Raw genomic sequence first — 27,428 nt, forward strand, 5'->3', positions numbered from 1 at the left:
TAATAGCGAAGGTGACACGAGTAAAGAAGGAAGATCTGCTCGTGGGCAGGAACACCTGATTCAGTTCCATCCAAGGGATCTATGGATTCCATGCGGCTCTAGTCAAACCTCAGCAGGTTTTTTTCATGGAACTTCATAAGATGATTCTAAAATGTATAGGGAAGAGTCACGGTCCAAGAATTTCCGGGACACTTCCGAAGAAGCCCGGAGGGAGGGCCTTGACCTATTAGATGCTAAGATGTGTTCTAGGGCTATAGTCACTACGAGGGGGTAGATTGACCGCCGGAAGAGGTAGGGAGCCAGAAGCTGCCCTAGGCATATGTGGAGCCTTAGTGTGTGACAGTGGGGTCACGGCAGATCACTGGGGACAGGACCGGTTATTAATGGTGCTTGTTACATTACAAAGCAGGTGTCTGAGAGGACGTCATGGATCAAGGGTTGCAATTAACCGAGTTCTCTGTACTTCATCTCCAGGTTTTTGTTTTGTGAATCCTCACCCGAGGATATTTTTTCCATTGATTTTTAGAGAGTGGAAGGGAGGGAAGGAGGAGGAGGAGTAAGAAGAGGTGAGAGAGAGAGAGAGAGAGAGACAGACATCAATTGGTTGCCTCTTGCATTCACCCCAACCAGGGCCGGGATTGAACCTGCAACCCAGGTACATGCCCTTGACTGGGAATCAAACCCAAGGCCCTTCATTTCGTGGGCCGATGCTCTAACCACTTGGCAACATCAGCCAGGGCTTGATCTCCAGTTTTTCAAAGGAAGTCCAGGGTTAAGGCAGAGCTGACAGCAAAGTACTGGTGACAAAGACCAGGAACCGGCTTCTTTGTTGGCAGTAGGCGGGGCCTCTGCTGCTTTCTCAAGGGCTGGCTTTATGTGGGGTTTAAAGAAGCCCCATTCCTCAAGCACCGGCTTAGGACAGGGGCCAGGTCAATGGCACCGGGGTTCAGGGCCCCCAGAGCTTAGAACACTGCCCTGGAGTCCTGGAGGGGGTCTGGGCCCTGTATCAGTTTGGTCGGAGGCGCTGCCAGGGCCCCCTGAGACTGGAAAGAAGGGCTGGGACAACAGAACTGAGCTTTCTTGGGGAAAGTGGGGGAAGAGGCGGTTTTCCCTGAATGAAGTCAGTGAACACTAACTGAACCTTCTCTGGCTAGTGGCAGATTGATTAGGACACACGATTTTTTATTAAAAAATAAAGTAGGTGGTCTCTGCTTTCGGAAAGTGTCAACGTGGGAATGGTAAGGGAGAGCATCCGGTGAGAGACGCTCTGGGTCTGTGCTGTCCAGCATGGTGGCCACTAGCTACAGGTGGCCGGATTTAAATTAATTTAAATGAAATACAATGAAAAGTGTAGTCCCCTCAGACACACAAGCCACATTTCAAGAGCTTGTTAGTTACACGTGGCTCGTGGCTACTGTATTGGATGTTACCAACGTCATAGAATATTCTGTTGACATTGCAGATCAGTTCTCTCCCAGGTCTTTGCAAAAGGCTGGTCTGGAAGCCCTGGTGGCAGGCCAGACAGGTTTTGTCATGAATCCTGATGACTCTACTTCTCCTGTGACGCATCGAGCCTGGTCTCTAAGATGAGACTCCTCATTTCTAGGATGTGAGGGAGTGTGGAAGTTGAGGGAGATGGTGCAGGTCTCGCACTTGGCGGGATGCGGTGCAGCATTTTATAGATGCAGCAGGCCTTCCTGTGCTACAGGTGCAAGAGGGTCACAGAGGGGAAGTGGCATGGCCAAGGGCACTGAGCTAATAAATGGCAGCCCGGAATGCCAACTCCTGTCTCCAATCTTGCCTCTACTGCTCCTTCCAGCCCCAGTCTGGACAGAAGAGAAGCTGTGGTCTGAGTAGGAGGCTGTCTGCAGGGTGGGCTTGGCCCAGGGCCAGCAGAATTGGCCTGGGGCAGAAGGGCTGATGCAAAGGCCTGGGTGCAGGGATCCTGCTGGCCCCAACTTATTTAAAATCTCTCTCAGGTCTTGGAGTTTAGCTATTCCCCACATCTCTAGAAACTCAGAAAAGTGCTCTCTTTGGGCTCAACATAGAGCCCCGGAGCATCAAGTGCCCCATGAGATAGTTTTAGAATGAAGCAATTCTTGGGGCCTTCCAGGAAACAGTGGCTCCTCCAGGAAGCCCATCCTGATTTTCTGACAGTTTCTTTCTTCCCCTCACTGTTGTTCAAATTCCTAATCCTCTGCATCTCTCCAGTAGAAATTGCAGTTGGCTTCCCGTAGACCAAGGGGTCCTTTACCTTGTCTGTATGAGGCACAATTCACTTAGAGGTTAACAGAAGTAAAGGTGTGACCTTTTTCTCCATCCCCAGTTGAAAGACCCCCTGGATTTCATCCCTAGGACCGTAGAGGCCATTCCTAGCTTCTCTCAATCTCCCCTCACCCAGCCTTACCCCATATCTCGTCTTGTCACCCATTGTGACCTCAAGGCCTGGAACACAGTAGGTGCCTAGTCTGTGCGTTTTGGAGTGAATATGGGCCTTTCAGGTCCCCTCTAAATGCAGGCTTGCCTCAGCTGGGGGTGAGCCAGTCTGTGCAGGGGACCAAGTGACCAGATGCTTCCTGAAGGAGGAGACCCAGGTGCTGGAGGGACTCCTGTTTCTCAGCAGCTGGGTGGGGCTGGGCCTCTCCCTGCAGGGCTCAGAGGGGACTTTCAGGCCCCTTTTACGTGGGACAGCAGGGCTCCTGTGCAGCCTGTTGAAGGCACCATGTGGTTTGCAAAGCCTGGGACTTTGGGCCTGGCCTGTAGGCTGCCGGCAGCGTGTTCTCCCCCTCTTTGGCCCCAGATGAGCGTGGCTGTGTGCCCTCTGCCCCCACCCTGTTTAGCTGAAGCTGTCCTGCTTGACAAATAGTCCATTTGCTTCCTGCGCTGGAGCTGGAGTGGCCGGCAGCCTGGTGGAAGGCTATAATTAGGGAAGAGTGGATGTGATCCACACTGGCATCGACAGTTAATTTTTATATTTAAATGGAAACATAAACTGATGTCATCGGAGATGTAAATATCATTTGGAAATCTTGAAGTTTCTGGGAAAAGAGGAGCCCAGATCAGCCTGTGCCGTGTGAGCCGCCTTGGGGGTTGGCTGCCAGGCCTCCGGGAGGGCTGGGGCGGCAGCACCTCTGGGTGGACCCGGAGGGACAGGCCTGCGATGGCTGGGTACACAGTGGTGGCAGCGCCCGGAGGCTTGGGTTTGCATTTGCTATGATAGCTTTTCCTATGGCTCCAGGGCCGGGGAAGGTTGTAGGGCCGACTAGGAAGGAAATGCGATGCTTGACAACAGGAGGGAGATCAGAGGGAGTTTCGTTTCCTGCCGGCACGGCTGTCCTGGGGTGGCCCTGGGCTCCGGGGAGCTTGTGGAAACAGAGGCCACCGAGCGCCGTCATGGAGAGGGCTGGGGTCAGTCCTGCTCAGAGCTGGGGCAGTGACGCTCTGGTGTTTTGGAGATGGTTTCCAAAGCAGGGCACCTGACCTCAGCAGCACAGCCTCAGGGGCGGGGAGGGGGCGGCAGGCTAGGGCCATGGCCATCCTGCCTGAGAAGAACTTTTTTTATAACAGGAAATGTACGACTCTCAAAAGTATGTGCATCAGTTCTGAAAATACCAGAAGCTGTTCTGTCGGTTCAGCGACAGCATGAGGATTCTACTTTTCATCAGGGTGGAAATGAAACCCCGGTTCTGCAGCCCACGGTTCACTTTGCCCTCGCAGCGTTAATTCGCCCTCTGCCTGGGCTCCGAAGACTTCGCTTCTCCGGGGTTCTCTTTACCCATAATCCTAGCTTCGGGGTGGAGGGGCGACCGCGGTGTGTCCGGTTAGGGTTCGGGTTGGGAGACTGACTCTTTGTAAGTGCAGTGATTCGGAAGGGGGAGATTTGGCTATTAAAAGCTGCCTGCCCTTGTTCCCAGAGGACTCGCGGGGCTGAGGCTGACCTTGAATAACGATTTCACCATGTTCTGGGTTTTGGAGCATGAAGTGACCAGAGAGTCTTTGGTTAATCTTTCTCTATCGAAGGTAGATCTTATTTCCTGTGATCACCATTTTCCTGTGTAGGGCTGTGTGCGCGCACACATGTGTCCTGCCTTATAGATTTTAACATTTACCAAGTAGGTAATTTTGATGACATCATTTCACTCAGTTTCCCAGACGTGGCCAGCTTGTTCATAAGTGGCTTCCCGTGAGTTTGTCAACACCTTCAGCTCCTCCTGGCCAGTGTGTACTGGAAGGACATCCTGCTAGGCTGGGGGGTGTGGATCTCTGCAATCCCAACTGTCTTTTCAAACCAAGGGAATGGCACTTAGCTGTGAAATACAGCAGAATGCGGGACTGAGGGAGGGGGTAATCCTGTCATCCGGTGTTTCCAAGAAGCTCGGTCTGTTTGACTGTTGGCATCCTTGCCATTTGTCAGAGCCTAGGGGGAGCAGGCACGTCCTTTTACCCAGCCCTCTTAGAAGGCAGTCGGGGGCTGTGCTGGGAAGGCATGCTATAGCCGGTTCAAGGCCAGGGTAGACCAGTCCCTGGAGGGACAGCCCCTCAGTGTCCCGGACGTTGACTCAGGTTATCTGTGTTCATGGCATATCTTGCCAACATCTTCTCAGTATTACCCCTCACTTCCTCTACTCGGGCCTTAGCTGACAGCACCATGGCTTTCGGTCACTCCCCCACATTGCCTTCCGCTCAGCGAAGTCCAGGGTCTCTGATGCTTTGTCCCTGCCCTCGGGAATGTGAGACCCAGAAAGTCAGAATCCTTGGGCAGGCCAGAGACTGGGTAGACAGCATCAACCTCCAACCCAGCAGGGTCTATTAGGAAGCCCAGTTTGTATCCATTCAGCAGACATTGATTGTAGCCCTGGCCCGTGTGGCTCAGTGGTTAGAGTGTCATCTTGTACACTGAAGTGTCTTGGGTTCAATTCCCAGTCAAGGGCACTTACTTGGGTTGCAGGTTTGATCCCGGCCCTGGTTGGGGCTTGTGGTGGAGGCACCAATAGATGTGTCTCTCACATTGATGCCCCCCACCTTCCTCTCTCTAAAAATCAATAGAAAAAATACCCTCTGGTGAGGATTAACAACAACAACAAAAGAAATCAGACACTGAGTATAAACACTGACTATACTTCCTAAGTGTCAGGACTGTACTGGCTGCTGGGGATGCCCGGAAACAGTTGAAAATACCCCTCCTGGCATGGAGCTTATGTTCTGGTGCGGAAGACAAACAATTAAATCAAAGGAAAAAAGTCATATGTTAAATGCTAGTAAGTGCAGAGGAGGAACAGGGAAACGAGATCAGGAGTTTCAGGAGGAGGGATTCCTTTTTAAATAAGATGGCCCTTGAAGGTCTCACTGTGCACCGGACAGTGGAGCCAGGGCAGAAAGGAGGTGAGGGAGTGAGCCATGTGGATTTCAGAGGAAGAGCATTCCAGGCAATAAGAACAGCCCGTGCAAAGGCCCAGGTCCTGACCCTCTAACAGGCATTCCCTCTGACTCACCAGGACTTTTCTCTAAATTTCCAAATAGGGTCTGCATCAGTTTGCTAGGGCTGCTATAACAGTACCACAGACGGGGTGGCTTAACCCACAGACACTTATTGTCACAGTTCGGAGGCTGGAAGTCTAAGATGAAACCAGCTGTCTGTTGGCTGGGCTGGTTTCTTCTGAGGTTGCTGTCTTTGGTTTGAAGGTGGCTGTCTGCTCCTTGTGTCTGTCTGTGTCCTAATCTCTTCTTATAAGGACAACAGTCAGATTGGATTAAGGTCCACCCACATGACCTTATTTTAACCTAATTACCTCTCTCTCTTTTTTTTTTTAATCCTCACCCGAGGATACTTTTTGCATTCATCTTCAGACAGAGCGGGAGGGAGAGAGGGACACACATCGACTGGTTGCCACCCACATGACCCCAACCGGGGAGGGGGACAAACTGTAACTGAGGTACATGCCCTTTGTGGGAACTGAACTCCAGTCTCTCTGGACCGTGGGCTGATGCTCTAACTGCTGAGCCAAACCGGCCAGGGCCTGATTACCTCTTAACTGACTTTTGAGAGAGAGAGAGAAAGGGAGAGCAATAGAAACATCGATGTGAGAGAGACGCATCGACTGGCTGCCTCCTGCATGTCCCCTACTGGGGATTGAGCTGCAACCCAGGCATGTGTCCTGACTGGGAATCAACCAGGACCTCTTAAGTGGACGATGCTTAATCCATTGAGCCACACCAGCCGGGCCTAATTACCTCTTCAAAGGCTCCTAATACAGTCACATGCTGAGGTTCTGGGGGTTAGGACTTCAGCATAGGAATTTTAGGGGATTATATTCAGCCCTTGTATGGTCATCTAGGGGGACCCCCACCACCACCTATGGAGGCACCACAACCTTCAAATAAACTCTTTGGAGGGAAATCAGGTGACTTCCAGTCCTTCTCATCTCTCACTCCCTGCTTTCTTGCTGCAGCTGATCGGGACTCTGGTTCTGTCAGTGGGGATCTATGCAGAGGTCGAGCGGCAGAAATACAAAACCCTTGAAAGTGCCTTTCTGGCCCCGGCCATTATCCTCATCCTCCTAGGAGTCATCATGTTCATCGTCTCCTTCATTGGCGTGCTGGCCTCCCTTCGTGACAACCTGTGCCTTCTTCAAGTGGTGAGTCAGCCCTCTGCACCCCTTAGCTGGTAGGTAGTGGGTCCTTGGAGTCCCCCCAAAAGGTGGGAGACTGTCCCATTGCCTTCAGGCTGCCCGGTTTTTCAGTCCTTGCCTCAAATCAGCTCTTCTAGAGGGTGTCCTGGATCAGCCTAGCTGTCCAAGTTGGTCACCGCCACTGCTGCGTACAAGGGCTGATTTGAATACTATTTTTCTATACTATTCTTCTTACTTAAACCCTGTGTTGGTCCAGACTCTCAGTTGGAAGTGGGAGAAACCACACTCAAATGAGAGCAAGCAAAACCAAAAAAAGTTGGTAGGAAGCTCTTACTCATCTAACCAGCTAATGCACACTGGGCCCAGGGGTGTAGACAGTGCCCTTGGGCTCTCTCTCCTGCCACCTCCCAGCTGGACGCTGGGCACTGTCCTCATTCGCTCTTTGTGCTGGTCACCAGCAGCTTCAGGCCACAGAGTCCTTGTGGCTCTTGATTCCAGGGAATCTTTCTTGGTAACTCTGGCCAAAGTCTCAGGACTCTGAAGGGCCTGCCCCCTTACTGTGGGGTGAGGGATGACTCCCCAAAGCTGGGGGTGCCACATAGGCAGATGCATCGACTCTGCATTGCATGGGTGTTTGGCTTCATTGTCTTCCTCCGCAGGAAGCCCCAGAAAGCCCTGGAAGCAGGGCCTCGGCTGCCTGAGGCTAGACTTTGCTGGCATCGGTTTGGACAATGCCTATTCTGTGATCAAGGGCAGGGGTGGGGTGCATATCCTCCAAATCTCAGACATCCCCTTACCCACTCGGGGGGTCTGGGAAGCCACTTCTGAGGGGCTCTGCCTGCACAGCTGCAAATGCTACCCTACCCTGCCCAATAAGCTAGGCCTGTCCCCTCTGGGGCAGCCAGAGCAAGGACCAGCTCTCCTTGTGGAGGTTGGGGGAGGGGTGTGTGTTTTCCACCTAGATCCTGCTGAGGAGCCTTGACACAAACCTCAGTCACAGTCTGGCTTGGACCGCTGAGTCACTCTTCCTGACCATTGGCTCCAAAGACGGGCTTTTCCTCCAAATGTCTGTCCACATCCTGTGTCCTCACAGGAGGAAGGGGCGAGAGTCCCAGGAGAAGAAAGAGCTCTGGCAGAGATGGTTCCCCTGATTGCTCTTGACGTTGGAGCAGACGGCGCTTCCTCTACCCCTCTAGGTGAATCTCTGAATTTTGTTTTTCAGTTTATGTACATCCTTGGGATTTGCCTCATAATCGAGCTCACTGGTGGCGTGGTGGCCTTGCTCTTCCGGAACCAGGTGGGCCTGTGACACATTTATCAGCCATGTGTATGCTGAGCACCCACTGGGTGTGTGCCCTGGACTATAAAACAGGGCGTGCACAGAGAGCAGGGTATAAAATTCCTTGTGGAGTGTTTATTTTGCTGGTGAGATGGACACTGAAAAAGGAAGCCAAAGAACAAGAAACAAGACAGGGTGCTGGGAGAGGGCCTGGGGTGCAGATGGGGAGGACAATAATGAAGTAATGAAGGGCAGCCTACAAGGTGAGGCTCATCGGGAGCAGATGCCAGGCAGAGGGAGCCACTGAGGCAGAGGGGAGCTTGGTGGGTATGTGGACCCAAGTGGATGCCACTTGGCTGAAGGGCATGAGAAATGGGGAGGGGTGGGAACTGGAGTTGGAGTGCCCGCCAGTGCAGATCACGTGGGTTCTCAGGGGCCGGGATTTAGGAGCTGGGAATTTCTCTGAAGGCAATAGGAAGCCTTTGCAGAGGAAGTGATGTGATCTGGTTTGCATTTTCCTCGCTGCAGGGTGTGGGGGTGTGGGGAGACCAGGGGTTTGGAGTACGTTTTAGAGGCAGTGTCTATCTACAGAACTTTGCTGTGCTGGAAAATAGAGCGAGGGCAAGAGAAAGGCCAAGAAGGCCGCGTGCCATGAAACCCCTCTGGAAGGGTTTGCAGAGTCAGGGCCCCTTTGAGCTGGAAAGATTCTCAGGGCTTCTGGTCTCCCACAGTTTCCACTGCAGGCCATGTAGCCTCATACCAGCTGTGTGACCTGGGCAAGCATAACCTGTTGGCAGCCCCTAGGTTCCTTAGGGGATCATGGTTCCTAGCTGGAGTTTGGGGTAAGGATTTGATAAGAGAATGCATGTGAACATTTTCCTTATATAAACATCATGTCATCTGCAAACAGATAATTTTACTTCTTTCTTTCTAATTTGAATGCCTTTTATTTCTCTTTCTTGCCTAATTTTTTACTGTGGCTGGGACTTTAGTACTATGTTGAATAAAAGTGGTGAGAGTGGGCACTGTGTCTGTTTCTGATCTTAGGAAAAGTTTTTAGCTTTTTACTTTTGAGTATGATGTTAGCTGTGGGCTTGTCATGTATGACCTTTATTATGTTGAGGTACATTCTTTCTATACTACTTTGTTGAGAGTTTTTATCACCAAAGATGCTGAATTTTGTCAAATGACTTTTTTGCATCTATTGAGATGATCATATGATTTTTATTTTTTATTCTGTTAATGTGGTATAGCACATTGATTGATCTGTAGATTTTGAACCATCCTTGCATCCCAGGGATAAATCCCACTCGATCATGGTGTGTGATTTTTAAAATTCTGTTGATTTTCATTTGCTAATATTTTGTTGGGGATTTTTGCATTTATGTTCATCAGGGATATTAGCCTATAAATTTTTTCTTGTGTCCTTGTTGGCTTCGGTATCAGTGCAATGCTGGCCTCATAAATAAATCTGGATGTGTTCCCTTCTCTTCAATATTTGGGAAAAATCTGAGAAGGATTGGTAATAATTCTTTAAACACTTAGAATTTACCAGTGAAGCCATCTTATCCTGGACTTTTCTTTATTGGAAGACTTTTGATTACTGATTAAAGCTCTTTACTCATTATTGTTCTGTTCAGATTTCCTATTTCTTCATGATTCAGTCTTGGTTGGTTGTATGTTTCTAGGAATTTATCCATTTCTTCTAGGTTATCCAGTTTGTTGGTGTATAAGTGTTCGTCATAGTCTCTTATGATCCTTTGTATTTCTGTGACATCGGTTGTAATGTCTCCTCTTTTATTTTTATTTTTGTAACATCTTCATTTCTGATTTTATTTATATGAATCTTCTCTTTTTTCATAGTCTAGCTAAAGGTTTGTCAATTTTATTTATCTTTTTCAGAAAAGCAACTCTTAGTTTTATTGATTTTTCTTATTGTCTTTCTGGTCTCTATTTTATTTATTTCCACTCTTTGTTATTTTCTTCATTCTACTAACTTTAGGCTTAGTTTGTTTTTATAGGTCTTTGAGGTGTAAAGTTAGATTGTTTATTTGAGATTCTTTTTTTCCCTTAATGTAGAAAGAATCACTATAAACATCACTATAAACTTCCCTCTTAGAACTGTATTTTCTGTATCCCATAAGTTTTGGTACATTGTGTTTTCATTTTCATGGGTCTTAAGATATTTTTTTATTTCCGTTTTGATTTCTTATGTGCCCCATTGGTTGTCTTCCCAATCTAGCCTTGCTACCTGCTCCTCCCCTTTCCCCGTTTCTCTTTGGCAGCCCATCTGTCTGCGCTGGCAGATCCAGGGCATGGTTTATGTTTTGGCAGTGTTGCGGGGAGAGTTGTTTATTCCATTTGCCCTTTGGGATGCTTTCCTGCGCCGCCAGCAGGGCTCCCGGCCGGCCTTGGGATTATGGGTTAGTGCTTTCCTGGCTGCAGCCCAGGTCCAGGTCATGGTCAGCAGCATCCGAGGTTGTCATAAACAGTCCCCTAAGTGAGCAGCAGTTTGGTTTCCAGCATGCTTTCACAGAGGCAGTCTGATTGGTCATTTTCCAGTCCCTTGTAGGTCACAGGGCTATGACACCACTCCTCTGTTTTAGTGAGGGAGCTGAGCCAAGGTGAACCCTCCAGGGTCACTTAGTCCTCACAGCTAGGGTGCTGTGGGTCCGAGGTCAGAGCCCCAGCTGCCCCCAGAATCCAAGGGAACCATGGAGTGAAGTGTGTTTCTTCCCCTTGGATGGGGTGTCTGTCCCCTCTCCGGGCCCTGTCAGGGGAGGGTCTCAGTACGTAGCCCAGGAAGTACCCTCACCATCAGGGTCTCAGCTGTTTGGGGGGCTCCTGGTGGGCTGTGCTATCATATGCGTGTAATACATAATTCAAAGTAATTGAAAAATGAGATTTTAAAAACTGTAAGTTGAATAAGATTTCCACAATAAAAAGTAGGCCTGGAAAACTCTGGAAGGAAATAGAAATATGAACATACAAACTCTTATTTCTTCTAAGGGATTGTACTAGGGCAATTTTTATTTTCTCATTTATATATTTTTTCCTAGCTTCCAAATTTCTTTTTCTTTTGTCAGAATCAAGGGGAAAATACCATATACAGAAAAATAATGTCCCTTCCAACTCTGATGTGATTGATTTCATAAAACCAGAGATGAGCCAATGGTGAGGATAGGGGAGGAGCAGCCTGGCTGGTTGATGGCGGCAGGAGGAGGCAGTGTAAGGTGGAGGAACAGGTGAGGAGGAGCAATCAAGGTCAGCTTCTGGGAGGAGGTGAGTTCCCAATTCCATTTTTTCCTGAGGAGAAGACAGATTTCTATGAGCCACACTATAACAAGTCAGCCCCACTGATAACTCTAAGAATCTACTTTTGGTGACAAATGGGGACAGATCATTAAGCTAATGATTACATATTAAGTTCTCAGGGAGATTCATAGATCATGGGCACAACCAGGCTGCAAAAGATAAATAGACTCCCAGGTATAAGGCAGCAACTCTGTCAACTCTTGATCCTGGACGAGGTTTTTGCTGTCAGGCATGACCTGAGGGTCAGACTGAAATGGCCTCTCTGCTTGTACAGGGTCTAGTGGCCATGCACTGGGGAGCTGGGCACAGAGCAAGTGGCCCTGAGGGCCTGGGCGTTAGGAACAGAAAAGCAGTGTCTTGACCCCAGCCAGTGAGAGGAAAACCGGAATGACCTCCAGAATTTGTGTCTCACCCCTCTTACCTATCATCACCCCAGCCCGTTCTAGGGCCTCTCTTGGGGTGGCAGGGATGTGTTCCCAGTCAGGCAGAGCTGAGCAGGGACACCCAGAGGGTGCTGGGCTATACCTGGTACATCTGTGTCCCCATCCCAGGCCTCCTTCCCTCTGCCACCTCGGGTCTTAGAATCTGGTGTGGGACCCGGCAGCCTCCAGGAATCCAGGCAGTTAGGACAGCTCCATCCCCAGAGGCCTGGTGGGAGGCTCCAGCTGCCCCCTTCCCCCCTCTCCTCTCCCTGCTCCTCCAGCTGCCGGTCCTGGGGGCGCTGCTGCCACACGCCCCCACCCCTTCCAACTCCTCATTTATGTAGAAACATGCTAAGCATCTCTGCTGAGGGGGTGATGCGGAGGCTTCGGATATCTTTGAAAGCAGACGTAAAAGGGAGAGCGAGGTGGCTGGAATCTGGTGGCCTAAACGGCGTGTTCTGGAGATCCCGTGCCCTCTGATGTTCGCTTACTGCTGGCTTAATTGAGCCCAGGCCATGTGGCCTTGAGGCTGTGCCAGCCATTCATGAAGGTGGTTTTCTAGTCCTTGTTGGAGCTGCCCCTGCTGGTGTGACCTGGTTTAGAGCAGGGTGGGGGTGGCACTGGGTGTGCTTGTCATCTGGGAGCAGCAGAGGAAGCCCGCTCCACAAGGCATGTCCTCTGAGTGGCTCCCCAGTATCTCAGAACATAGCTCTTTACAGTCATGAATGAACTGGCAATTCACCTGCCTCACTGGAATTTCCCACCCATTCCCCAAACCTGTCCCAGTATAGGGACCACATATATGTCCTGCACATCTCCCTGTACACACACACACACACACACACACACACGGACACACAGTGCTAAAGGCAGTGCACACATGTGAGAGCCAGCATGATGCAGAGAGGCCCCTGATGGGAGCTAGGGGCAGCTGCTTCCCATGGAGCCTGGGACCATCTGTTTTAGAGAGAGGAAGGGAGAGGGAGAGAGAGAGAGAAACATCAATGAGAGAGAACATCAATTGGCTGCCTCCTGCATGCCCCCCACTGGGGATTGGGCCCACATCTGGGCATGTGCCCTGACCGGGAATTGAACTGGCGACCTCTTGGTGCCTGGGTTGATGCTCAACCACTGACTGAGCCACACTGGCTGGGCAAGGGACCATCTGTTTTTACTGCCCATTTTGAGAAGCCTCCAGTGGGGCCTCTTGTTCCCTCAGGGGCCCAGCTCAGTTTATCAGATGGGAGGCCTGATTTCCACAAGGCCTCTTGGAGTCAGCAGCTTTGGGAAGCGTGCAGACAGATGGTTGGTGGGGGAGGTCAGGGGTGCTCACCAAAGAGGGAGGAGAGCCTTTCCTTCGAACCTCAGGGCATCCCCTCTGCTGACCCTGCCCTGGGCTTCCTGCCCTTATCCCCTCACCTCCATCTCTAGCATGTGACCCAGTAGAGGGCCTAGGAGGTGGCCACTGGGCTGGGGCAGGTGCAGAAGGACATGGTGGACCAGGACTGTCTGCAGTGCCTCGAGAGCGGGAGGAAGCCGCCTGACACAGCCTCGGGCATGTAGCCGTAGGCGCGCCCCTGACTCGCACATTGCCCCCTTGTGCCTCCTCCGCTCAGCCAAGGCCCCTGCAGCATGTCATTCAATGCCATGAACTCATTTCCTGCCCTGCCACGGGTGGCAGACTGGCCCTGCCCTGGTGTCCTGTTTCTTAGACACCAACCATGTCCCAGCTGGCTGGCCTGTCCCTTCATCACCCAGAGGAACAGACACCCAGTTTGGGAAGGCAGGTGGTCCCTGCTCTGCCCAGGCTGTGTGGCCACCCAGCCCCTGCCCCAGGAGCCAGCGCCAGACATGTGCAGGGCTGTGGGCTTTTGAGTGCAGAGGGTTTCACGCGGGAGCGGGTCTGGCCCAGGCCTCCCGCAGGCCTCCCGCTGCCCTCCCGTCTTCCCCAGCTCCCAGCTCTGCTCCGGAGCAGCTTTTCCTTTATCATCAGCAGAGGCTTTTCCTGCTGGCCACAGGGAGGCTTCCCTGAGCCAGTCTCTTCGCTACCTTGGCTCTGCGCAGTGTATCCGGAAGGACGTGGCCGGTCTATCCTTTGTGCGTCTCTTCCTGACACGAGATGGGTTGGGGAGATGACCCCAAACAACCTTGGGTTCTTATCTTGGCTTCTTAAAGTTGATCAGACTGAGGGTTTGACACCTTGATTCCAGCATCAATCTGCCAGTGACCAGCTGGGTGACCTTGGACAAGTCACATGGCTTCTCTGGGCTGCAGGGTGTTTGTGTGGAGTCCCAGGCCAGGGGCTGGGTCTTGTCCCGGGGCTGCCTCCGTTGCAGTATGTCTTTTGGACGAGACTCAGGGCCTTGCTTTGCCTTGGGATTATTTTCCACGGATGACGTGGTGGGTATAAAGTGGCAGCAAAGGGTTTGTGTCTCCTGGAAGAGGAAAGAGCTGTGATAATAAGACCAGGAGCTACGATGTACCCAGCATCTCAAGAAGAACTTCCGTCGCTTTAGTTTATTTAAACCTCAAAGCCCTGTGCGGCAGGACTGCCCTCCCCATCTTGCGGGTAAGGAAATGGAGGTGCCGAGGCCTGGGGGGCTGCGCGGACTGTTTCTGATCGCAGGCTTCAGAGCCCCTCTCAGCCTCGTCTTCCCGCCTCGGAGCTGGAAGTGCCTTACAGATAGGCTGCAGGGTTGGTTCAGAGGGAAACCGAGGCTCAGAGAAGGCAGCAGCTGTGCCAGGGCCTGCTGTGGCAGCACTGGGCCTGGAACCCGGGCCTGCTGTCCCAGTGTCCCCGCAGGCACCTCCCCCGGGGATCATCTGGCTCCAGAGGCGAGAATGCCCCTTTGTGTCAGCTCAGCCTCTGATGATACGAGGGCCTCCCTGCTCTGAAAGCCCCGATTGTCCCTGTGAGCGTGGAGCTGGGCTGCCCACATTCCCGTCCCCACCCCTTCCCGCTGTGGGCCCTTTGTGCTCCGGGGTCTCAGCACAACAGCCAGGCTGTTGATCCAGAAGGCCCAGTGCGACCGGGAGGGGTGGCGTGCCAGCGCTCTCCACGGAGGGGACTGTCCCAGTGCAAGGGGGAGGTGGGCCTTTCCTCCGGCCAGAGCGGGCAGCGATGAGGAGAGGCCCGCGCGCGCGGGAAGTCAGGAGCCTGATTTCCTGTCCCGGCTGGGCCCTGACCAGCCTGCTCTGTGAGCCGGGGAGGGTCAGGCCCCCTGCCTGGCCTCAGTCTCCTTATCCATAACACAAGCGGTGGGATAGCATCGAGTGGAGAGGAGATCTGGAGGGCAAGGAGGATTCAGGCCTGTCTTTGGGCAGCAGAAGGAGCACCCGGCTGGGAACTGGGGCAGCTGTGTACCCCCAGCAGGGCCCCACCCTCTCAGGGCCTGTTGTTTGATCTGCAGAGAAAAGGGGTGAATCAGTCCTGCTCAGACATGGCAGAGGGGCTCAGGCATCAGATGGGCATTAGCAGCCAGGAGGGGGTATGGACAGGGGGTCGTGAGTGTTCGGGGTGGGAATGGAGGGTGCTCCATGCAGGCAGGGGTGGGGCTACCTGGGCACGTGGGCACTCTGTTCCAGTGGGAACTTCTGGGGAATCTTGGGTTGGATTTAGGTGTGTGTGGTCTTCTTCTCTTGTAATTTCTCTGTCTAAATAGACCATCGACTTTCTGAACAACAACATCCGACGAGGAATCGAGAACTACTATGACGACCTGGACTTCAAAAACATCATGGACTTTGTTCAGAAGAAGGTGAGCCAGGCTTTTTGAGTCAGAGATGTGCCTCCCGTGCTCTTGGTGAGGGTGATGGGTTACGTGGCTTATCCATTCCCAAAGCAGGAGGCTGACCAAGTCGGAGGCAAGGATGGGCCATGGATGACCATCGAGGATGGGGCCTGACCTTAACCAGCCCTTTGCCCACATGCCTTGCCTTACCTGTCCCTCTCCAGTTACATGGACTCTCTCTCTAAAAAGAACAAGGTCAGGTGCAGCTATAAGCCACCCTACAGGGCCCCAGGGTGCCCTGCTCCAATGGGCAAAGAGCCTCCTTCCTTGGGCTCTTTGGGAATGAGCACAAAGCCACCCAGCTCGAGTCTCTGCAGCCAAGGTCCCAGGGGCAGGGCGCTCACTTTCTGCCAAGACAAGGACGGCCCCAGTGTGACCAGAGCTCTTCCCTGGTTCCATTTCTGCAGCACTGGGAATAGAACGAAACTTCTCCTTTTCCTCCATGACCCTCTTTGAACACGATGATGTCATTTTGAGATGCTGTGCCTCTCCCCCAAGGTCCACCCAAGCCTGTTAGTGCACTAACAGGAGTGCAGGGCCAGCCACAATCCTTGGCTTATACACACCGATCCAGGCTGATCCTCAGGTTCCTCCCCTGCGTCAGGGGCTCTCATGGTCCTTCCCCTTGGCTCACTGCGAGATCGCCTTGACTTAATTCAGAAGTTCTTAGAGCAGTGCTGGGCCTGTGGTAAGAGCTCAGTCAGTCAGTGTCAGCTACGGTGATCACTGTCCTCAAGTTCTAGGGGGGGACAAGCAGAGCTTGAAGGCTGTGAGCCCACTCAGCCCTGGCAGCACTTCTTGGGACATGACCTTGGGGGCTTCCACTGACCTGATCCCTCATGATAGCCTTCAGTGGGGACCAACATCTCTCTGCACCCAGGGCCACCCGTGGTGACCACTCCCTTGGCTCAGGGCTTGGCTGTATTCACAACAGGTGCAGCCTCTGGTAGGCCCTTCTCTGTAGGGATGAGTCCGTCAGCTCTGGCTGTTGGGTGGAGCATGGTGTTTTCATTGGAACTAACTCTCAGCTGGGTTGGGGATTTTATCTCTCCCGGGGTGGGTTGGTGGGGAGGTGACTCATGCTTATTGGGCACCACTTGGTGCCAGACCCTGTGCTGGGTGCATCATTCACGGCTCTCTTTGTAATTCTCAGCTCAGCTGTGCACAGCTGGAATATCTCTTCCTCCTTTACAGATGAGGATCTGAGGCTCAGAGAGGCTGATCAACTTGCCTGGAGTCACACAGCTAGGAGTGCTGGTGTGAGGATTTGAACTCTGGTCTGTCTGATTGCAAAGCAAATGCCCTTTGCACTTTCAGGTCCTAAAACCTAACAGCCTAAAGGGCACTGTGGGGACACTGAGAGGTTGTCTGGTTTATGTTCCTACCAGGACCTTCAACCATGTCACTCCCCTGGTTACACCCTCCAGTGACTTCCATCACTCAGAATAGGATCCCAGCTCCCTCCTCACAGGCTTTGGATGCCTGGCCTACGCTCCCCCTCCGCCTCATCCCATCCCCTCTGCCTGCTGGCCTCCGCACACGCGGCCTCCGGCCTGCTGCTGGAATACAGCTCGCTCATTTCCACGCAGGATCTTTGCACATGTTGACTTACTCCCGTTGTTCATGTTTTAGATTAAATATCACCTCCTCAGAGGCGTTTCCTGACCTCCTAACCTGAAGCTGCCCCCGCCTTCCCTGTGTGTTCACATTCTTGGTACACAGCACTAGTCACTGACCTTTTCCTGCTGTGCTTACATGGGTCCCCTCCGCTGGGTCCCTCCACTGGTATGTGCCCCGCGTGGGCAGGGGCCACGCTGCTTGGCTCACACCGTCTCTGCAGTGCCCAGAACATGCCCGGACACCCTGCACCCCCGTAGAGGAACTGCTCCCCAGATGTTGGCACCACTACGGGGAGATGCAGGGAGGAGCTCATGTCAGGGGAGAAGGACACCAGCCTTCCCATCGCTCAGTCCTGCCCAGGGCACGATGGAGGCGGGTGTGCTCCTTTGCTAAGGGCAGGCCGGCAGCGCTGGGCCAGTGAGGAGCAGGTCGGTGTGGTGCAGGGGGCGCTGGGTCGTGGTGGCTTCCATAGAATCCTACTCTCTGGGACCTTAAAGGCCAGCTTCTCTGGCCTGACACCTGCACTGGGAAGTGAAGATGGACTCCATCTGTCAAGGAAGGACTTTGTTTTCCAGTGTTTAGTCACCACCCTGATATCCCACCAAGAGGCTTCTCAGCCTTGGCTTGCATGCCTCTCCAGTGACGGGGTGCTCACTACCTGCTGGGCAGCCGTGCTGCCTGTGGAGTGCTGTGACCTGACCACATCCAGCCTCAGGTGCTCCCTGTAGCCACAGGGGGGGCCACATCATAAACTGCATCGTCCCCTGCCAGGACCCCCTCCTGTTGTCTGTCCTTGGCCTCGGCGGTGACAGCAGCTCTCTTCCCTGCTTGCTTCCCCTCTCAGTTCAAGTGCTGTGGCGGGGAAGACTACCGAGACTGGAGCAAAAACCAGTACCATGACTGCAACGCCCCTGGACCCCTGGCCTGCGGGGTGCCCTACACCTGCTGCATCCGAAACACGGTACTCCCTGCTCTGGCACCCCCGGCCAAGCACCTTTCCCATCTTTAGGACAGTGGTGGGGTGGGCAGCAGGTGGTGGTCATTGTCCAGGCTTCCTGGGCCTCAGGGGCTGCTGGAAGGACACACCTGGGGGGCCTTCCCTTTGTTAGGAGCGGTGGCTCGCGTCCATTGGGCACCCACCACGTGCAGGCCTGTTCTAAGTCCTTAGCTGTACTAACTCATTTAGTCCTTTCAGCTACCCTGTGAGGCACGTACTGTTGTTTTATCCACTGTACAGGTGAGGAAACTGAGGCACCCAAAGGTGCCTTGCCCGAGGTGGTGGGGCTGGGCTGAAATGCAGGCAGCCATCGTCAGAGCTGTGCTCTGGCCACTGGACAAGCCTGCCGAGCGGCAGCGGCAGTGACAGCGGCTTCCAGGCCTGGGTGCTGAGCAGGGTGGCGGCGCGGAGCTCAGCTGGAGGGCGGGAGCAAGCCTGTGCTCGGGCGCCTCCAGGGACGAAGGGCTTGAGGGCCTGGCGAGCGTCAGGAACAAGGCGCTTGGAAGAGGTCTGGTGATGCGAACACCCGGAGGGGCCTGTCAACTTTCTTACCCACTTAGCTGCCTGGGAGGCTTCGTCAACCCTCTGTGTTTGACTAATGTGTCCCAAACCTGCCTAGTTTCTGGCCTGGAAAGAGGCAGAGGGCTTTGCAATTACTCATGCTCCGGGTGGTCATGGAAAGTTTCTCTTCTGATGTCTCCATCATTCTGTGCCCACTGCCAGATTCTGTAAACCAAGCAGCTGCTGGTGGGGGTGCGGGCCTGGCCCATGAGTCAGGGAGCCAGTCTGCAGGAGCCCTAAAAAAAGGCTGGGCCAGGAGGGGAGGTGGATTTGGAAGTTTCAGCTGCCCTTTGGGGTAGCTCTCTGGGCAGGGGTATGCTGGAAAGGAGCCCAGGGCTTTTGAGAGGCCTGTGAGAGGTGATCCTGAACTTCACCCAGGGCAGTGGCCCCTGCATGTCCAAGTTGAGATGTGGAAGCCCAACTTGTATTCATTCATTCAACAAATATTTATTGAGGACCTACTACTTGCCAGGTGTGGTTCTATGTTCTGGGGGTACAGTAAACATACAGAGAACTCTACCTGCATGGAGCTGATGTCTTTGTGGGGAAAACTGACAAATAAGTAAAAGAGGATCTTAGAAGGTGATAAATGCTCAGGATAAAAGACAAAAAGGTACGTGGAGGACTGCAATTTTAGATACCGGGAAGGTGAGTTCTCCATAAAATCCTGAGGGAAATGGAGTAAGCGAAGTATCTCTGGGGGAGGAGCATTCCTGGCAGCGAGTCCAGCAAGTGCAAAGGCCCTGAGGTAGGAACTGCCCTAGTGTGTTTGAGAAACAGCACAGAGATAGTTGCCTGCAGCAGAGTGAGGGGTGGGGCGTGAGGACAGCAGCAGATGAAGTCAGGGACGCCACGGGTATGATCAGAACTTTGATGTTCCCTGAGTGACAGGGCTTCCGTGACTGATTGGCAGATATGGCGTAGGCTTTACCAGGATCACTCTGGCTGCTGTGGGGTGTCTGGTTGAAGGCTAGTGCAGCGGTCCAGGTGTCATAGGTCAGGCTCTGAGATTCCGGTTAGTGAGCAGGAGGCTTAGTGGGAGGTGCTCTCAGGGTCAACACCTGTAAGGGAGGTGACAGAAGCTGAGTTGGGCAGAGGGAGAAACTGAGCAATGATGCGGCCTCAGTAGGAACCTCCGCGGAATCTATGTGGGTGCCCCCCAGAGGTGTCCCATTCTGGGACAAGGAGGCCAAGCCTTCATGCCCCACATTGGCTAGGCATTGCATGAGTATAGTGCCCCACCTGGGAAGGGACTTGCTGGCTCTGTCCAGCAGAGAAACAGAACCAATAGGATGTGTGCGTGTGTGTGAGATGTGATTTATTGTAAGGAATTGGCTCACCGAATTATGGAGGCAGGAAGTCCCAAGAACGGCAGGGTGAGTCAGCAAGCTGGAGACTCGGGAGAGCCAGTGCTTCGGTTCCGGTCCGGGTCCGAAGGCCTGAGGTCTAGGAGAGCGATGGTGTGGTCCCTCCCTGAAGGCTGGGGGCTCGAGACCCAGGAGAGCTGGTGTCTCAGTTCAGATCTGAAGACAGTCTGGCCGGAAGAATTCTCTATTTGTTCTGCTCACGCCTTTCACTGGTTGACTGAGGCTGCACGTGTTGGGGAGGGCAATCCACTTTCCTTAGTTTACTGACTTAACTATTAATCTCATTGAAAAACCACCTTACAAAAACACCCAGAATGATGTTTGGCGAAATGTCTGGGCACCCCAAGCTTGGCCAAATCAACACATAAAATTAACCACCTGTGACAACCACTGCGGGGGGCTGAGAGCTGGGGGCTGCGGCCAGCCCGCTCCCAGCAGCCGCGGGGTCTGGGCAGCTCCCTCCAGCACCCACCACACCGGGCAGGAGGCGGCAAAGGCTGCGAGCCAGGTGGCGGTCGTGGAGGAGGCAAGCCGTGGTCAGATTCCAGCCGTGCTTTGCAAGTCAGCCAGCGGGATTTGCTGACAGATCAGGTGTGAGAGGCAGGTGGAAGAGGAAACTGACAACTCCCAGAGTTTGTCCTGAGCGACAGGAAAGGCGGCGCTACCGTTGCTTGAGGGGAGGACTGCAGGGACAAAGGGTGGGGACCGCAGGAGCTCAGCGTGAGCACGTGGGGCTCGAGAGCCTGTGTGACACGCCACCAGGTTGTCAAAGAGGCAGTTAGAGATGAGTCTGCAGTCTGGGGGCCATGGCCAGGCTGGGAGTCTAAACATGATGTCATCTGCAGGGAAAGCGGATCTCAAGCTGGCCCCTAAATGGGAACACCAGGTGGGGAGGGGACCGTCACCTGCCTGGGTTATCTCTGGTCATGCAGGGCCAACCTGTTGTGTTCTCCCTGTGTCTCCCACACTTGGATGCTTTTTCTCTAAATATAAAATAGGGTGTTTTCCCTCCTCAAAAGAATCAGTTCCATGTGTGTATGAATCGATTTATTTTATATTCAACCAAGGATCTGAAATACACAAAATAAAAAACTAAACTTAAAAATCAGAATCATGGAAAATATATGCTAAAATAGGAGGGCCAGATGATGGAAAAAATTATGTAGGCCTAACGGGCTTATGGAATCACTGGAAACGGGCCTCGTGTTTGGTGGCTTGGAGCTTCCTGGCAGCCACAGGGAAAGGGAGATGCAGTCTGTCACGCTGCCAACGTTTAACCAAGAAAGCAAACCAGTTCTTCAGGGAGAGTCACTTTTCCCTAGCTCTCAGCTTGGAGAGAAATGTCTTCTACTAGGCTTCCTGTAGAGGATTTGGGTGGGATTTGTCCCTGCCCTGAGTAAGAGGATTCTTCCTGTCTGACGGCCTTCAGACTTGAACTGGAACATCAGCTCTTCCTGGGTCTCAAGCCTGCCAACCTTGGACAGAAACTGCACTGTCAGCTCCTGGTTCTCCAGAGGGTTTGGAGCAACAGAGCTTCACGCTGGCTTGTCCAGTTGGGTTACAGGCAGGATGCCCCGAGACCTGTTGGGGTGAAGGGCAGCTCGCTTCTGCATTACATGGCCCCGGACTGCTGTGCCTGTGGCCTGTTGAACTTGTGTCCAATTTTCATCGCTACTCACTCTCCTGGGTTGGCTACCCTTGGGGGCCTGTCCCTGAAGCTCCCGCTTCCCCTTTCCTCGCTGCGCAGACCCCAGGTAACCTAGCTTCCTGGGGCAGGGCGAGGGGAGGCACAGATGAACTTGGCTGTGCCCAGGAGCTCCCTCCCTGGTGTCCCACCTGGTGGCGCTGTGCCAGCTGGGATGGGCCGCTGCACAGCTTGCCTCGGGGCCTGTGCGCCCCTCAGGTGCGGGCTTTACACTGGGAAAGACCGTGGGTGCAGCTTTCCCCCTTCTCGGAGGGGAGCTCTGGAAGGGGGAGGCGAGTCCCCAGGGGCCTAGGGGGCCTCCTGGGCTGCAGGGGTAGGGGACAGCCCTGCCCGCTGCATGTCTGCTCCCTGAGGCAGTGGCTGGGCCCTGCTCTGGGGCTGCAACCTCAGTGAAGAGCGAAGTCACTCCTGTCACCTTCTACATCCTATGTAGTTTGCTTATTCATCGTGTTCACTGCCCGTCTCCCTTTCAGGAATACCAGTTCCATGAACTTTGTTTTGTTCTACATTCCCAATACCTCGGACGGCTTTTGGCCCCTAACAGGCATTCAGTCAACACTTGCCTGAATGAACAGACAAACAAGGGAGAAAGCACCCACTCCCATCATGACCTCTGTCCCTGCTCCTGGCCTGACCCTCTCCATCAGGGTCATGTTCGTGGCCTGGAGGGGTCAGAAGTGCTTAGTGGATGCTGGCGATGCTGGGTCTAGGGCTCCTGGCGGACCACTGAGACGGAGGTTATTTGCTCACACCAGGCCCTGACGTTCAGACTGATCCAGACGACGTGAGATCCAACCTGCTCTGTGGGAAGGAGAGTAGACACCCTTCCGCACTTTTGCAGAAGCCAGGATCGCAGACAAAGGCGCTCCGGCAGCCCTCCTGTGTGCCCGGCCCTGGGATAAGCACTTATGTGTGTATCTCACTTTATGTTCAAAACAGCTTCGTGAGATGGGTTCACTGATCATCATTGCTTATGGAAGAGACCAAGGAGCCTACCACTCACTCACTCATCCATCCATCCATCCATCCATCCATCCATCCATCCATCCAACAATGAGTGCCTCCATGTGCCAGCCCCTCCGCAGCACACCTGAGGCTGGTCACAGAGCTCAGTGACAGTAGGGTCTGGACCAGGCACCATGATGCCAGAGGCCACACTGCCACTCTGGTGCTCTCCTGCCTTGCTGCTGATACCCTGACCCCGCAGCAGCTTTGACCCAGATGTGGAGGGGCGGGACCGGGGCCTCTAGCTCTCTCCCACCTATGAGAGAATGCACAGGGACACAGGCATGATGGGAGGCGCCCCTGCCAGCCCTGTGACTGATACCTGCTGGGAAGGGATTGATGAGATCTGGGGCCAACCACAGCTTTCCCTGCACCCAGATCGAGCGGCGTCGGGGAGTTCTTGAGAGCGACTCTCTTCCCGGAAGGGAACTTGAGCAACACTTCCCCTGGCGGGGCGGCAGTCTGTGGAGGCCGGGAGGGTGGTCAGAGGTGCTGCACCGCAGGGTCCTGGCTGGGTCTAGGCGGTCCTGCAGGAGAGCTCGCAGAGCAGGGAAGGCCCAGCCCGACCTCTGGGACAGGGCATCCCCTGTGGGCAGAGCGCACCTCAGCCAGGCCGCAGGGAGGAGCCTGGAGCAGCTTGCTCTTCCCTGGGCTCCTGGCTGCCGCCAGAGGGAACGGGTCCCACCAAGCGCCACAGAACTAGTGCCGCCTTTCCTCCATCGGCATTTCTTGGAGGTGGGATGTTAAGATGCAGACTCAAGCCAGACTGCCTTGGTGGGAATCTCGGCTCCAACCATACTGGACAGTGCAACACTGTGCCTCAGTTCTTTCATCCATAAAACGGGAGAATAACAGTGTCTTTGACAGCAAGCACCACCTATGTGTTAGCTAATATACCTTTCTGTTTCAGACACAAGTTGTCAACACCATGTGTGGCTACAGAACCATTGACAAGGAGGTAATGTCTGCAAAATCTTCTTCAGAAAGGTTGCTCTTCTTGTCCCATCCCCAGGGTGGTTGGAGGGGTTCTATGGGTGGGCTCCTGGCTGCGGAGATTTTCCAACATTTCTGGCTTTGAACAGGAGCCAGGGACTGCCAGGGTTTTCTACCCCTCTACACTGAGGGGCTCAGGGAGCGAAGAACCCCCAGGCTGGGAGAGGCCGCCTGCTGGGGTTTGCCGAGCACCCGCTGTGGATTGGTCTGTGATGCATGCTCATGTGCCCAGCATGCTCCGCACCAGCCTGCCCCTGCCCTTGGAGCCACCGGCTCGCAGATGCTCACACGGACTCTCAGCCTGGGACTCGGGAGTCCCCAGAGGACAGAGAGCTCTCTCGGAGATCCCTCCAGATCAGCTTCCTGAGTAACTCCCCTGGGCTGGGAGAGAAGCTGGGGTAGTGCTGAGAAGGGAGCTAAAACCAATGACTTGAGATGCTCTGGGTGGTGGTTTGCAGAGTGAGGCCCCAGACCAGCAGCAACAGCACCCCTCTGGGAACTTGTCAGAAGCGCACATTCTTGGGGTGGGGCCCAGAGGTGATTTTGTTGCGCTCGAGTTGGAGAGCATAGACTGGCGGTGGCTCTGGAGCCATCAGACCCAATGGCCAGTTTTTATTTCTTTTTGATTAATTAATTTATTTTTCAATACCACACTCTTTATTCTCCCACCATTTTTTGTAATAAACTCTTGGTAATGCCCTGGATATTATCCTGAAATGAAACCCACAGATAATATAACCTTCCTACATACCTAATTTCAAAACAAGTAACAACGATCTAGCTGAGATGGAAGGAGAAATAAAATGAAACAGTTGATGACCATATAGCACATGTCAACATGCAAGTGCTCAGGCACTAGACACACGCGGGCGGGAGTCTGCACCGCAGGGGCAGCTGCTGCGGGGGGGGGGGGGGGGGGGAGGGGGCGGGGTATGTTGTCAACTTGCACGCCACGGGCATTATTTCTGCAGTTGACGTGGTGAACAATTCTCGATAAAGTTCTGAACAAAATGAAGGAAAATTGTTCCTTAATTTACACAGTAGTATTTCTGCAAAATTTATGTATACAGTAAAATCCTGTGGCAAACACTTTGGTTTTCGTGGGCCTGGAGTTAGGCTTCTGGCTCAGACAGTGAAGAAAGGGTTTCCCCACAGGAATGCCTGGGGGCCGTCTGAGAGGCAGGCAGGGGGGACCTTGTGGGGGGTGTGGAATTGTCCTTAGCTCTGAAGTTCCTCAGTCCCCAACCCCATTCCCTGTGACAGCCAGAAGTGCCACCACAGTGCTCTCTCAGGAACACGACTGCCCGTTGAGACCCAGTGGTCTAGAACCACCTTCTCACACTGTATGTGAGAAACTGCGGTTCGGGGAGGTTGCGGGAACGGCCCGACCTCGGTGAGTGGCAGAGTTGGGACTCAGCCGGGCTCCTCTCTGGGCAGCGCCTCAGCGTGCAGGACGTCATCCACGTGCGGGGCTGCACCAACGCCGTGATCATCTGGTTCATGGACAACTACACGTTCATGGCGGGCCTCCTGCTGGGCATCCTGCTCCCCCAGGTGGGCTGGTCCCGCCCCACTCAGGGAGGGCAGCTGGCGCCGGGGCGGGGGGCAGGTGGCTACAGAATGCCGAGGAGGTTGAGGGGCAGGAAGAAGGCTCTGTACTGGCAATCTGGGCTCACCCCGGGAAGGCCGGAGGGCTGAGAGGAGAGGGCAAACGGCGGTAGCATCGCTTGTAAAGCTTCGGAGCGCTTCACAGGCACTACCCGCTTCAGTTCTGCGAGGTAGGTACTATCGTACCCGTTTCACAGAGGAGGGAACTGAGGCTCGGCAAAATTAAGTGACTTGCCCAAGGTCCTCCAGATGGTGAGTGGCATAGCTGGGTGGAGACAGGAATCCCCAAATGGAGAAACCTCTGCTGATGGGCACAGGGAAGGTCTCTGGGATTTGCTGGGAGGGCAGAGGAGGGCCCAGAGTGGGCTGCTTGGGCAGGGGAGAGGGGTGCTGGGGAGAAGGCTGGGCTCCCGGGTTTCCCAGGTCACCGGTGCCACGAGCGCTCGTGACTGGCTGCCGGGGTTTCTGGGAGCTGGGACTGCCAGAGAGCGCTGCCCAGATTCCCAGCAGGCTCTCACCCATCCTGCGCCTTCTTCTCAGTTCCTGGGGGTACTGATGACGCTCCTGTACATCACCCGGGTGGAAGACATCATCACGGAGTACTCGGTCACCGACGGGCTCCTGGGGCCTGGGGCCAAGCCCAGAGTGGAGACAGCAGGCACAGGATGCTGCATGTGCTACCCCAGCTAGGGCTGGCCTGGGGCAGTGGCCCCAGTGGGACGTGCCAGCGGAGCGCCGTGTCGTGGGGGCTGGATGGGACAGTGGTCCTTCTTCCCAGTCCGCACTGGCCAAAGCCCAGGCTGTTTGCTCTGGTGGCCGGCTCAGGCCTCCCATGGCCACTGCCTGCCCGGAGGACAGAGCCTGAGGTCCTACCCAGCTTGAGTTCTGTGTCTGCTCACATCGTTGGACACTGGGTATGAGGGTGGCCCTTCGCTAGGCCTGGGCCGCCGCGGAAGGGTCAGCGCTCAACTCAGGGCTGTTTCCCTTCTGGCAGTGCCTTGCCTCATGTTTATGCCCTTCTGGGTGTGTCTTTTAGTGACCTGTAAATGGGGAGAGAGGAGAACAGGTGTGCCCTGCGGTGACAGAAGGGAGGGTGCAGACCCCGGGCCCCAGGCCCTCGTCCATGCCCCAGGGGCCCGTACTCAGCCTCCAGGTGCCTTGAGCCCTCCTCATGGGCTCCTGCTTTGCTTGATCCTGTTTTTTACATGATTTTGTAACATTTATTTTGTACACAGTTAACAGGAGTTTCTGACTAATCAAAGCCGGGTGTTTCCTATGCACTCCACTTTTGCCCCTCCAAGTGAGTTTATTAATTAAACAATAAAGACATGATTTTTTTGTGTGTCTTTCATTTGTGCTGTTGGGTGGGGAGGGGACGAGGAAGGCTTGAATGTGGGCTTGGCGGCCCCCTGGTGCAGGAAGAAGGCGTGCACCTAGGGGCCAAGATTCGGAACAGTTTGGGACACAGGCCTGGGAACATCTGCAGCTGGCCCGAGGCTGTCTGCTGCTGGGCTGGAACGGCCTCTCCTTCTTTGGTTGCCACTTAAGGAAATGGCTTTTCTCCTCTGAGCTTGTGGGCTGGGCCTGGCGCCTGCCTTTCGTGCTAGGAATTTGCTTATGGGAAACCTCAGGGGAGGAGGCAGAGATGACTTTACAGATGGGGAAACTGAGGCCAAGCCACCTATGGCATGAGGATGATGTTCCGGAAAGTGGGGCAGATGGGAGCTAGGAAAGTCAGGGGTCGGGACGGAGCAGTGCCCACAGATCCACCCATGGCTCCTTCAGTAAGCAGCATATTGTTCCCAGGGACTGGGGTTGGGCCAAATGACACGTAATGCCAAGCAAAGCTTGGTGCTGGTTGCCCCCTGCTGGAGACAGCAGGACCTACATGGATCAGTTCACCTATACCTTTCTGCCACAAGGCTTTGATTCGAGATTTCATATGAGGTTCTTAGTAGCCAGGGCAATGGAAATAAGTCAACAAGAGCCCCAAACCTGATGAACTTGATCTAAGGGTGTTGAGGGAAATGTCCAGCACACCCAGGAGTCAAGTGGTTGGATGCTTGGTCTGCCAAGTATGCCAGCCTGAGTTGTCTAGGTAGGGGCAGGAGAGGGATTTGCAAAAGGATAGAATGT

General features: G+C 53.9%; 1 protein-coding gene across 1 annotated transcript in view; it reads left to right on the top strand.

Moving 5' to 3' along the window:
• TSPAN15 (tetraspanin 15) overlaps nucleotides 1-26,591 on the top strand; it is a 49,817-nt gene extending 23,226 nt beyond the window's left edge. Inside the window, exons 2-8 of the mRNA XM_036265414.1 lie at nucleotides 6,450-6,635; nucleotides 7,852-7,926; nucleotides 15,308-15,403; nucleotides 17,901-18,017; nucleotides 23,602-23,649; nucleotides 25,122-25,238; nucleotides 25,833-26,591. Coding sequence (XP_036121307.1) covers nucleotides 6,450-6,635; nucleotides 7,852-7,926; nucleotides 15,308-15,403; nucleotides 17,901-18,017; nucleotides 23,602-23,649; nucleotides 25,122-25,238; nucleotides 25,833-25,982 — 789 coding nt within the window. The 3' untranslated portion in view covers nucleotides 25,983-26,591. The remainder of the gene's footprint in view (nucleotides 1-6,449; nucleotides 6,636-7,851; nucleotides 7,927-15,307; nucleotides 15,404-17,900; nucleotides 18,018-23,601; nucleotides 23,650-25,121; nucleotides 25,239-25,832) is intronic.
• Nucleotides 26,592-27,428: the final 837 nt, after the last annotated feature.

The sequence above is a fragment of the Molossus molossus genome, unplaced genomic scaffold (genome assembly GCF_014108415.1).
Source record: "Molossus molossus isolate mMolMol1 unplaced genomic scaffold, mMolMol1.p scaffold_m16_p_17, whole genome shotgun sequence".
Lineage (NCBI taxonomy): Eukaryota > Metazoa > Chordata > Mammalia > Chiroptera > Molossidae > Molossus > Molossus molossus.